We start from the raw sequence: 12,803 nt of genomic DNA, 5'->3' as shown, positions 1-12,803 counted from the left end.
TGTATGGCAAAATTAAACTTTTTTCTTTACATTAAAAGGAGCTGGATCTCCAAGAGAACAATAAGTCCCAGCCAATGCAGGTATTTAATGTTGGACTTTAAAAAAACATTTACTTGATGCTGTTCATCCATTCATCTTTTTCCTCTGCAGTGGGGGCAGAGATACGATAGAAGGTGTGGTTGCCCTCAACAACACGTCCGTCAGCCTCCGTCTTGCATGCTTTTATTACTTGGTCCTTGTTGTCAGGAATGAAAAGCTCAAAGCAGTTCTACACACATAAAAATTAGGGGGCTTAGAAATGATTGGAAAGTACCATCTTCAAATGTCAACAAATATTATCTTTTTTTAATTGGCCGCAGTGGAGAGAGATTAAATCAAATATTAAATTTCTCTGAATGTGTAATGACAGAATGAACCAGCAGAGGGAGCTTACTGGCTTCTTATCCTCCACCTCCTTGATACTCAGGTTCTCCAATGGGATAATTCCTCGAGGCTCTTTGTCCTTCACAAACATAAAATATGTATCACATACATCGAACAACAGCAGCATAGCAAGTAATTTCTTTTCCACTGTGACTGAGGAACTGAAGTGTACTCACTGTGGTGTACTCAAAATAGTACAAACAGTTGTCTGTGAGGATGAACCACCTCCTCTTCCAGGTTTTCACTCGTCCCCCTGCGGAGCAAATATCTAGTGTCAGAGAGGCTCAACAGGAGGCAGAGTGAGAGAAAGAGAGAGAAACGAGTACCAAAGCACCGGGTTCGAGCAGCAGACAGGCAGACAGATGTATGGGCAGACAGACAGATGACGGTTCCAGGACTCCTTTTACCCAGAATACCCTGCTATTCACCCAGTACACCACATGGCACCATGCACCTACCATCATGAGATTAGAATTTCCATTTTTCGTTCTTATCACTTATACATGTTTCCTGCTAATTGTAGTAGATGTGTAGAAGTTATATTCCTTGATCCTGCTTATCCTTTCTTTTGACAGACGAATAAGTCTGGAAAGGCTGGATCTAGAGACAGAGTATAGATCTATGTACTATGATTAGAGTAGATGAAATAAAAGCACTCTAATGACCATTTGAGGGCTAAATGCAAAAAAAAAAAAAAAAAAAAAGCAAAACACAACAGTTACTGAGAGTTAAGTTTTCGTCTCTTTCACAGCCAGCGGGGGATTTCTGTTTAACTCTACACTCGCTGATCTGCAGCTGACCTCTGACACCCCTTTTTCACCCATACTTCCTGGGAGGGGAAACCTGATCACAGTAGCAGATGGCAACCTTGCTCTGGGAGGATGGGATGCCAACAAACTGAGAGGGGCAGGAAGCTCAGCGCCTGAAGCTACGTGCAACCAAGCACTCTACAGGCATCTCAGACTTGAATTTCCTGTCCCGGCTTTGTTAAGTAACTTCTATGTTGTCAGAAAACCAGGTCAGCCTTTCTAATCTTGACATCAAGGTACCAGCCTTAGGGTCGGCTACCCCACCACCAATGTTAGTAAGAGGCTCGATTGTTAAACCCCTTCTACCAGCATAGGAAGGCCTGAAGATGTTTAATATAGACATACAAAACACACTTGTAGTATCATATAACAGCATAAACACTGTATATGATATCCCATCATTTCACAGACACCATGATAGGTCTAACACTTCACACTACGCTCGTCATTAATTGGAAGATGCCATCGACACGCCCCGACAGGCAGAGATAGAGAGCTCTTCGCCGCATCTCAACTCGCCAGTGTGTTGCAACAAGGAAGCAGACAAACAGAAAACACAGATATAATGGCAGAATCACACAGCTGACAGCCTGAAAGTTGATTGGGTTGGCCAGAGATTTGTGATTTGGACATGTCAGCTCCTGTCACTCCAAGATAAGAGCGAGGACCTCCTCCAGTGTAAGTGTGTCTGATGAGGCTGGACGTCCCAGCAGACTGTAGCTGGGGGTGTGTGGGTGATGCTGGGCTGGACTGGAGCTGAGTGGAGGAAGTCACCCATGCAGGACGGAACTGTGTGAGCCTGGGCAACAGGAACACGTTTTCTTGTAACTCATATTGAGCTGTTAATGTCTTTTAGAAATTATTCATCTCACCAAGATTAATTTTTAACTGGCTCACTTCTTACATAATGCTTTGGGGAATTTTTAAAAAGTCAAACTCCCAGAGCCAATTTATTAGCAAATATAAAACGAGCATCCATTGATTCCTTTTTCAGCACACTCCTCTGCCCATGGTTCACTCACACAGTTTGGTCCAGTCTGGTCCAGCACCACTTCGCAGCCACACTGTTACCCTTCAGATTCATGAGGTAGGAGCAGAGCCACTTGATTGAAAAGGTGCAGTATTCCCTTTCCGTGCAACCAGAGCAAACAACAATAAGGCAATTGGTAAACGGGTTCATGATCAAATTGGAGAGTTCGGCAAATTCCTTTGTTGTGCTCACTGCATGGAAAAAAGGTATAGTGCAGCTTCCAAAAAAAAAAAAAAGACAGATCAAAGAGAGTGACCACCACAGCTTACAGAGAAAAGAGGGTCAGACTGCTCAGTAGAGTGGTCACAAAGCATCAGCTCCCCGCGCCAAAAGCCCACGGGGTGGCAAATGCCTGCGTCAACCGCTCGGCAACCACCCACAGAGATAAAAAGGTGTGGACAAACCACCAGTTCAATGAGAGACTAAACAGACAAACATCTGAAGTTCAAATGAGTAAATGGAGAGACAAAGAAAAATAAAAATCTACAGACAAAAATTGAAAAAGAAAAAACAAAACAAAACAAAAAATCCTGTATGAATAGAAATAAAAATGAGGTAGAGAACAAAAGCATGGGCAACCACCAAAAGCACCTGAGAGCGGAGAGATGGACTAGCATTTGGGAAGAGCAGGTGTACATACCTCCTGAGGAAAGACAACAGCCAAAATCATGGGAACAAACAAACAAACGAAGAGGAAAAGGAAACAAAAAAAAAATCAAATTAAATGATAAAGAATTATCGCACCACAGTCGAGTTAATTTTAAGGAAGCTTTGATGTACTGCTTCACAGCTGTAAAATTGTAAAAGACCTCAGAAATGAGGATCAACAGATTTGTGACAAATCTGTTGTTATTATACATCAGTCCACAAGGGGGGAGGGGTTACCCATTGTGACTTTGTGGGAGCTACTGTAAAGCACTACATGAAACATTGCCTCCACTTGGGTCAATTTCTATTGCATACAGTTATTTACCTTCCACCCTGATTGTTTTACTAATATCTGTCAATTTGAAGTCATTGGAGAAGAGTAGTTTTTTTTTATTCCCTCAGTGTAGTTGGTTGTAAAGATTCACAGCTATTGGCAGGTTAAATGTCACTTCACACATTCTTTTTTTTTTTTGTGAAGCTCTACAACACAGAGAGGACTCAGAGGAGACAGAGGATGAAAGATTCTAGGGTCCATGTTTGTGCTTGGATCCTCCTGTGAAACATTTGTTAAAATAAATGCCCGTATGTATATGAACATGCGGTTTGATAAGAAATTAGCAAAGGTTTCATTTGAGGGAAAAATATCAAGTGATACCAAGGCACACCCTTTTTAAAAAAAAAACGCTTGCTATACATTTCCACATTGGAATAAAATATAAATCCTGCAGCTGAGCAAAATATCCCACAGGATGACGATCAAAGCGAAAACAAAATCAATATTTAAGCATCGAGTATTTACAGTAAATGTTGATGATCTTGAATTTCAGTGTGCGTGTATGTGTCAGTGTAGGAATATGACCTATCTTAAACTATTTAGAGGCCTCCTACCGAGGTGGTGGTCTGATCTTAAGGCCACATTAATAAAACAGCTATTAAAGCCAACGGCAATGTCTTTAGACGCCTTAGGACGAAAGTGTGAGACACACAAAGTCACACATGTTCACACTTTCACAGGTTATTGACCTCAGGGGGACCATCATTTTATATGCACTGATCCTCAGACTTCAATATATTCCAGTAACACAGTATGTGCTGCTGTGAAAACAAAGTTGTCAGCACACGCTATTGTGACAAGAAAGAATTGTTTTGGCCATTTCTGTAACCATGCACTTCTATTTCTTGCGTTACTCACCCAGTTTCAGAAGCCAACCCTCTCTGTCTGGGTTGAAGAAAGTGTGTGTGAGGTCGTTGCCATCGTCCTCTGGGATTTTGAAAGGCTCATTCTTGATGCTCTCATACAGATTCTACAAAGAAGAGGGTTGATCATTGAGAAGGAGTTGACTATAGGCCACAGTGACCAGATGACAAATGAGTTTCGCAACCAAACTCACCCTGAGCAGGTCTTCAGGCAAGTCTCCTCCATCGTTGATGCCTCTGTTCATGGAAATGAATCGTTCCACAGTAGGCTTGTCCTTAACATTGGGGTTGTGGAGGCTGGTGTTTAGCATGATGATGGCAAAGGACAAAATGTAACAGGTGTCTGTAACACACAGACACAGACACAGACACAGAGAGAGAGAGAGAGAGAGAGAGAGACAGAGAGATTACACTATGAGGGAGGGTTGTGTTTTATGAGCAAGCAAAAGGTTGCTGTACACCATAAAACTGCAGCCAGATTTTAATGTGGTGTTTAAATATGAATGTAAATTATCTGAGCTAAAAAGACTGCACTTTGAGGACCTCAGACAAACAGAAAGGAACAGATTGGAGAAGCTTCGTTAGTGAAGGGAGTGGGTGGGATTAAAAGGCTATGTGTGGGCAGCTAAGTATGCCCGTGTGTATCTGAAAGTGTTCACCTATGTGTGTGTCTGTGTGCACCAAAAGCAATGGGGCCAGTGCACTGCTAACACAGCAGCACTTGATCTGCTGTTGTCGGCTGTTGAGAAGTTACATGTATTATTCACATCCATCTGCATCCATGTTAGTCAGTCAGGCAGTCAGCTGTCTGCTCAGGGAATTATTTCCCAAAAGCCGGAAATCTTTCCACAACACAGTTCACCTCAGCAAACTTGTGGCATATTTCTGCTGCTATTGCAGATTTTGTCTAAGGCAACAGATTCTTCTTCTTATATAGCCCCCCTAAATGTCTTGTTACGATAATAACGCTGGCCTTCAGTGTGACCCCAAAATTAACAAAGGAGGAAATTTAAGACATAATCAACAGGGAGACATCTGCACCTCACCCACAACCATAGTTTGGTGAAATACAGGAAGTTAAAACATGATGGCACTACCTGTGGACTGGAAAACACCGGAGTTGCATTGGCAGTAACGCTGGGCGAAGGCCTCCATCATGCGGTCGATCTTCTGAGCTTCCCCCGGTAACCGAAAACTCCATAGGAACTGTCTGTTGGGGGATGCACCTCAGTAGTTAGTCACAGATTCACTTCCACAGAGAAAATGTATTCTGTTCTGGCACGCAACTGAAACTGACAGCTGGGTCCTTACAAAATGCAAATACGGCGAAGGACATCGTCATGCGTGAAAAAAGAGAAAATGCTGTGAAAATCTAGCCAAGATCATCTTACCGTAGGGCCTGAACCAAATTGAGGTCTGTGAATTCATGAAGCTCCACAAAAGCATGTAGGACTTGGATATTTAAGTCATCCCTACAGAGAGAACACATGAGACATTTTTTTTTACTACTAATTGTTGCAAAAGTAAAATCCATAGGTAAAGCAAGCAAAAAAACAACATTCAACTAACAATTAAAATTGGTCTACATCTATTCATGAAATAAAAACTCTGTCCATTGTATTTTTTTTTTTTTTTTTAAGTTTTGACTGACCACAGGCCAAATTCATTAAAACCATCATTGCGGGTCATCAGATCACAGCCTCATTTGAAAAGTGGGCATGTTTAAAGACCCAATTTAGGATGTGGTTAGTGTTCTTCAGAGGTTGGTGAAATGCTGGATGCTGCAATCAAACCCACTGGAGAAGGACAAGCACCTTGCACCCCCTTTCAGTTATCACCCAATCTCAAACATGACATCATCCCCATCCTCTCTGCCCTTCAGAGTAAATGATCTAGCCCATGAGATCATGGGATAGCTCTAAGGAATTATCTCTGATAAGAGTCATATCCAGTCTCTTCTAATCCCAGTGGACTGGTGACCAACCCTCCCATGCTTCTCTGCCACCTCCTTACAAAATTGGAATCCCTTGGAGATCTTAAAAAAGCAGTGAAAACGAAAACATCCATCAACAGCCTATACTTAATTTCTTGGTTTGACCTCATAGACCACACCGTGAAAGTAACGCAGCCTCCTCCTAAAACAGCACATACATTAGGCCATCACTAATTCCTGTGTTATTTCTTCTCTCTAAAAAGGATGCTCCCAGGTGAAATCTTTAATCCCTTTTACACACGTGTTCTCAAATTCAGCTATCATTGTTACCATGAATGAGTAATATAATCAGTGACAGAAGGCTATTGAACAACTGACACCATCTTAACAGGATGGTCTAAATGTGGAACCAATAAACTTTGTTTGGAAAAGAATGGGTGTGTGCCTGACTAAGAGGAAGCAGAGCAATACGGAAAATATGCACCCACTATTTGATGCTTATATCAACCTAATGGATGAATGAATGAGAAAGTATGAGAGATGGAGGAGGTGAGATAGATAGAAGGGGGGAAAAAAAAACAACAGAACTAGTCAATCTTGATCCAAACCTCTCTCCAAGGTAATCACCAATGGCTGTTTTGTTGAGGCCCTCGCCCTTGTAGAGGAATTGAGCAATGTCATCACTGGTGTTTTTCAGCAAGTCATTCTCAATCAAAAACTGGATTCCCTAGGACAGAGAGGCAGCCCCAGGTTACATGGTGTTTATGAGAACATGCAAGAATAATCATCTTTCTGGAAACAGGTCTTCCACCTACCTTTTTGGGATCCATGTTGAATTTCTTACGGCCCATAGCCACCTGTTTATTCCTTTGCATATTTTTCCTGAAACATCAGAAAGCTGGTTGTTACATGTTGTCACACACAAACATATTAATTTTACATTACATTCAAACATTCAATATGCCAAAATCTAAAAGTATTAACTGAAATGTTTTTGATGAATGTGAAAACCATAAAATTTTCCAAGTTGAAAAAGTGGAAACAGTTCTTTTTACCCTTGATAAATTACTTGATCATTGTTCTGTTGCCGTTTAAGATGTGACACACAGAAATTAAATTACATGCAAATTCAAAAAATGTATGGTCTGTCATTGTGTTTATTCAACGTGGCTTTGAGCGTTACAATAAATGCATTCAGTTCCTTTCCTGAAAAGTATTTTTTTTAATTAACATTATTCACATGTTTGGCAGGAATATGCCTTTCTTCCCCCTGCATTGCATTGACAAAGCGTTGAGTGTTTAACATGATGCATATGGGAAAGTCTCATTTCTCAGGACTTGAGTTAATCAGGGGTCAAAGTGTACTCCGAAACTCCACCATTGCTATAGTTACGCCTCCATCCACAGCCAATGAGAGGTCACCACTTCTTCCCACTGATTCACTCACAGCAGCATTCCTTCGGCTTTTGTCTGCCAAAGTCCAACACTCACCAAAAGAGATGAAGCACAAGTAGCGACAACACAGACTGCCTATCACACACAGTATTCAAGTGAATCACATGGAACTTAGATCACAAGAAGGATCTCTAGGCTGTAATGGGTTTTAGATGCAACTAAGAGTGCTTTAAAAATATTCGGGGGCTGATGGGATCCCTATCCACATGAGTAGACCAAACCCAAGTGCTTCCTCCCCTGAGACCATCCATTGTCTGCTTCTGCCTATACACCCACTGCATTATTCAATGAGGCCTCTCATCATGTGGGGGGTGTGTGCCTGATGAAACATTTAAACTGCCTTAAAAGCAGTAATGCGGGAGGGTATCTGGTGTGATGAGATGGACCAACTTTGCCATAACACATGAATAATTGACTGCTTCATTTGCTAAGTTAATACAAAGCAATCAAGAACTAGCCAGTTCAGGTAACCCAGAGAGGTTAATGTGTCTAACGGGGAGACAGGAGTCAGGCCTGTTTTCTTACCTCTCCTCAGTAGAACCCAGGTTCTCGATCTCACTTGTCACTTCTGCTATCTCATCCTTCAACCGCTGTAGAGAGAAAAAAAAAAAAAAAAAAAACAAAGCCAGAAAGGTTAGTCTTGTGATTTATATTTATCAAACAATATCCCTCACACCACGAAGCAGGGAATGGTGTGACCAACACAAAACACGTCAAGTATGTGTTAATAAAAGAGTGGTCTATTAAACAGTGCTGAGAGGCCATCATCTCTGAATCACCTTTATTGGCCTGTAAACCAGGTGACCCTATGTCATATGTATTCTCACATGCCCAATACAGAGAGCAGTGCCAGTTTTCAGCCTGCTGGTAAGATGAGTCTTGAGTAAGATGAATACACACTCCTGCCAGCTGAGCTCACCACAGTTCTCTTAAACTAAAAACTCAAAGCAACTGGCAATGTGGCATATACCATATATGACATAACAGAGTCTGCATTTGCGTGTGTTTGCTCTCCCAAACAATCTTCTCATTCTGAATTGGATTAGGTGAAGAATAGTCTGGGGCAACCTCAATACAAATGAAGTCAGAAAGCATGAAAGTGGATTATATTTTGTGTGGCTTTTTAGTGATTAATGGCTTTAGAGGCCAAACTCCCTGATACCAGACTGGTGCAGTAGAGCTAATGCAGAGGGTAGAGGGATGAAGAAGATGATGTCAGGTTGATGAAAGCCTGGAATAATAGACTGCAGCATGAGAATAGTCCAGTCCAAGTTTGGTTATTATTGATCGTAAAAGGCTTCACCGGTTCAAGTAAAAGTTACAATCACTGAGAACTCCAGCCATGTTGTGTCACCCGTTTGAAAATGTAATTTCTCATGCAGGATACCAACTCAATAGAAGCCAAACCACAAAGCCAAGATCTGTGTTTTCAAGGCCTGCGCAATTACAACACATTCTTCAGATGCTTGTCTCTACAAACAAAAGCCATGGTCATACAGGAAAGCGGGTGGTTGTTGTGAAGGGAGGAGTCTCGCATGTTGGACCTGTGTGTGGGTGTTTGGGGAAGGGAAGGAGAGGGACCAGTGTGCAGACCACAGAGAGGGAGAGGATGGGGGCAACACTCATGGTCAGAGGAGGGGGAAGGGTGGCAATGGTGGCCCAAGCTCATAAAGGAGAGGGTGTCAAATCAAACCGCCAATATTTGTTTGTCAGGACCAGCGGAAGTCACCCACTGGGACATCTGGAGGCCAGCAGTCTGACAGGGGATGAGAGCCTGTATGTCATTTGCTTAGGGAGCTGATTACTGAGTAACAGGACAGACCTGAGCTAGAATAATCAGCTTCAGCCAAAACATCATCATGGGCCATGGACATGGAACCAATAAAACTACTTTAGGGAAATAGAGCTGAGCTGATTTGAATCCTGGCGTTCTCTTGACAGTACATTGGATTATTCTACTGGCTGCATCATTTGCTCATTTTATTTTTATAATCACACTTTATTGAATACCATGTTCCAATAAGGACAGTCAGAGACAACTTCTATACATGAATAGAGGTCTTTCATTGATATGAACAAAGGGTTGAAAGGTAAACAGGAATGGTTTTCCAAGGAAGTGAACACTTACTAGGAAATACTCAACATTCCCACTGGGGTGAAATGTAAAAAGACTTTTGCCTTTCTACATTTCAATTTATACAAAGGTAGTAAAAACTGCATATAAGGTAAATAAAAACTGAGGAATTACATTCACAAAAAGTCAGAGCAATAAGAGCCACATTACTGATGATTTGTTTAAACAACTTAAAAATGTTACAGATGGGTCAAACACATCGTACCCATAAAATGGAACAGTTTATTTTTGTATAAAGAGGTCAAAAGAATGCATCTAACTATTCAAGATAGAGACACTCTTACTGTTAATGTGTTTTTAGATCAGTACGTACAACCCTGCAAGAGCTCTCGTATCCATCTCCGTCCTACCTGAATGTCTTCCAGCAGCTCCTGCTTGCGCCGGCGGATGTTTTCCAGCTCCTGCTGCTCCTCTGGGGTGAGGTCGTCCGGCACTGTGCATGAAAGAGGAAATGAAGGATTAGGATGGTAATGGTCAAAATATGAGGAACCTCTATTCTTTTCTTCATGTCTATCCCTTAATAAAGATCTCCATGTAAAAATAGTGTGTAGAAATATAGTTGTAGTTCTCTAATATTTCCTGATATTGCAAGGTAACGTTAAATGTGGAATCAGAGTGGATTAGTGTGACAAAAGAAAAGCTCAGATCAGCCAGGCAGTGCTGAGTAACAGTGCCAGAGCAGCACAAGTGTGACAGGTCTCAAAGCACTGCCATTCTGCCTGTCACTCACACTACAGGCTGCTAAAACTAGCTTGGTCTGCACAAAGGGCCAAGTAATGTGTCCTGATTGATGGACAATGTCTTTGTGTGTCCATGTGATTACAAACCTTACCTGCACTCAAGAGGATAAAGGGACACCACTGGCATCAGCACAATAATAGGAGCCCAGAATGTGTTTCCTTTACTTTAGCGCAGGCTTCATAAGTATTTTCACATTTCATTTCAGAAGAAGCCACTGTCTCATTTCCATGGTAAACAATAAATAAGACATTACTTGCTCAGCATTGTGTAGTCTACCAGTGGCAAGTGTTGTGCAAGTCTTTAATCATCTTTCTTTGCCCTTCTAAAAACAAAATATGATACAGCTTGCAACAATAATGACCATTAAATGATTGTGGAGTATTTCAAGACAGGTACTAGTAATACTAGTTGACAGCTTGTCTAATTTCTAAATTGGACACATGGTGATACTGCAGTGAAATGATTTTAGTAACTAGCAGTATGCTTACAGTAGGTGTGAGAAGCCAACCATCTTATAACACTGCAGCATACAGATATTTAGCACAAGTGACAGTGAAACCTCCTGAACCCAAGCAATGCTATGAGCTGCTCAAATCAAAGCTTTGAGCATCAACATTTGAAAATCATCTCTGTCACTTGGTTGCTCTTTGTCTGATTCCCCCAGGGGCCAAGCGCAAGCCCCCTTATTGTGACCTCTGCTCCCCCCATCATTACTTCAGCAACAGGGTTCAAAAGTTGAACGAGTTGAAGCAGAACTTGCTCTGTGAACGTCTGCAAACAGTTAACAAAGTGATGGTTATAGAGTAATCAAAGTTGAAGACACAGGAATCTTCAATACAAGGTCTTATATTATTCCCTCCAGAACGTCCTGATACCACAAATGATCCAAAAACTGCAAGGGTCAAGAAAATAAAAAAAAATCTCAAACAATACTCAATAACCATTAGTCATCCAGAAATAATAAGCTTCATGGCACATTGGGAAAAAAAACTAAACAAAACACCAACACACCTACACAATTCAAAAAATAGGTTAGCTCATTTTAATTTTCCTGTAATTAATCCAAATATAGAGCATTCTGGGTATCTAGCATGTAGTAGCTAACATAGAAAGAAAATACTGCAAAAGATTCTATTTGTTTTAATAATAGCAGACATGCTAACCTAAACAACCTGAGGCATATGACCATGATAATCCAGGAATGTCTGCTAATATGTAACACAGGCATACTACACAATGGAAGCCCAAAACAGGAGCCTTACAGTGTTCTTGTTTTCAGACTGCTGGGGGAGCATAGCAGTCCATTCAAGGCTGAACTTTCACACATCATACCTCACATGCTACAGTATCTCTGCATCCATCCCATGTTAAGATCCTCAGAAGGGTGAGCTGAGAGGATGGCGCAGAGTAAATACTGACAAAATAAATCGTTCCATGAGCATTTTTTCCTTTCACTTCCTCAGCCCTCTCAAGGACTCATACCAGGTAAATATGGAGAAAAAAAAGAAGTACTTGTACAAAAATGTACAAGTGCTGCTAGGTCTGGGAATGTGTGGGTGTTTTTGTATTTATTGACCATGTCTCCCAACCGACTGGATGGGTTAGTGCCATGCTGAGCAAATCCAGGGTTGGGTGGTGTGTGCAACAGTAAAAACAAGAGTGAAAATAGGGAGAGCTCAAAACAAAGAGTCAGGTTGGATGACAAAGGGATGCTGTAGGAAGCCACACAACACAGCCAGGTGAGCAGGAACCAAGACAAGACAACTACAGCATTATTGGTAAAGAAAAGGACCACAAAGTGACAACCTAACAAGGGAGAAGAGCAACAAAAAGGACTAAATTTAGCAGAGAAGAGGGGATAGAAACTCAACAGAGTAACAGCTATTTGAAGATAAAAACCATCTTTTCACTTGCCTCCTTCAAAAGCACAAATGAGGAGCTTGAAGAAAGTCAATATCTTTATCCAATAGTGGGGAAGACACACAATGACAACCAGGCCACACAATTAAAAGGGCAAGTTTTCCACTCAACGGACCACCGTACCACCTCATACGTCATCTGACATCACCCACATAATCAGAGTTATTCTTGGAACCAATTAGTTAAACACGTCATTGCCTTCCTGACTCCACATTAAAAAAAAAATAAAAAAAAAACCAGGCCACAACTGGGAAGGGGAAGGCCCCACCCATGACTGTGCCAGAGGTGGGCAAAAAGTGGGTGTTATTTTCCAGAAAACTGCAGATGAGGGGAGAACCCATCCACTTAAGTAACTGCTGAGAGCTGCTTCTTTCACTTCTGTCTGAGAGCACTTGCTTGGCTGTTATTCAGCAAAACTCTGCATCGCCAGAACCTGTGGAAATAGGCTGTCATCATAAAGGGACAGGAAGTGAAAAAGACACAAGAGCGATAGAGTAAATAAGGTAAAGATTG

The 12,803-nt window shown here is 41.5% G+C and overlaps 1 protein-coding gene across 4 annotated transcripts in view; it reads right to left on the bottom strand.

Moving 5' to 3' along the window:
• Positions 1–12,803, bottom strand: part of cyth1a (cytohesin 1a) — a 35,527-nt gene that overhangs the window by 2,592 nt on the left and 20,132 nt on the right. For 2 of the 4 annotated variants that reach the window (XM_029507722.1, XM_029507721.1), the window contains exons 2-12: positions 9,980–10,062; positions 8,021–8,085; positions 6,856–6,922; positions 6,649–6,767; positions 5,499–5,579; positions 5,205–5,317; positions 4,302–4,450; positions 4,102–4,214; positions 600–678; positions 434–502; positions 114–268 (exon numbers count right to left, since the gene is read on the bottom strand). In XM_029507722.1, coding sequence (XP_029363582.1) covers positions 114–268; positions 434–502; positions 600–678; positions 4,102–4,214; positions 4,302–4,450; positions 5,205–5,317; positions 5,499–5,579; positions 6,649–6,767; positions 6,856–6,922; positions 8,021–8,085; positions 9,980–10,062 — 1,093 coding nt within the window. Of the gene's footprint in view, positions 1–113; positions 269–433; positions 503–599; positions 679–2,902; positions 2,906–4,101; positions 4,215–4,301; positions 4,451–5,204; positions 5,318–5,498; positions 5,580–6,648; positions 6,768–6,855; positions 6,923–8,020; positions 8,086–9,979; positions 10,063–12,803 lie in introns of all 4 variants that reach the window. The other 2 variants (XM_029507720.1, XM_029507719.1) reach the window with 2 other exon arrangements.

Source organism: Echeneis naucrates, chromosome 8, assembly GCF_900963305.1.
Source record: "Echeneis naucrates chromosome 8, fEcheNa1.1, whole genome shotgun sequence".
Lineage (NCBI taxonomy): Eukaryota > Metazoa > Chordata > Actinopteri > Carangiformes > Echeneidae > Echeneis > Echeneis naucrates.
Note: the sequence above shows the minus strand (reverse complement) of the source record. Positions and strands in the feature narration are given on the sequence as shown.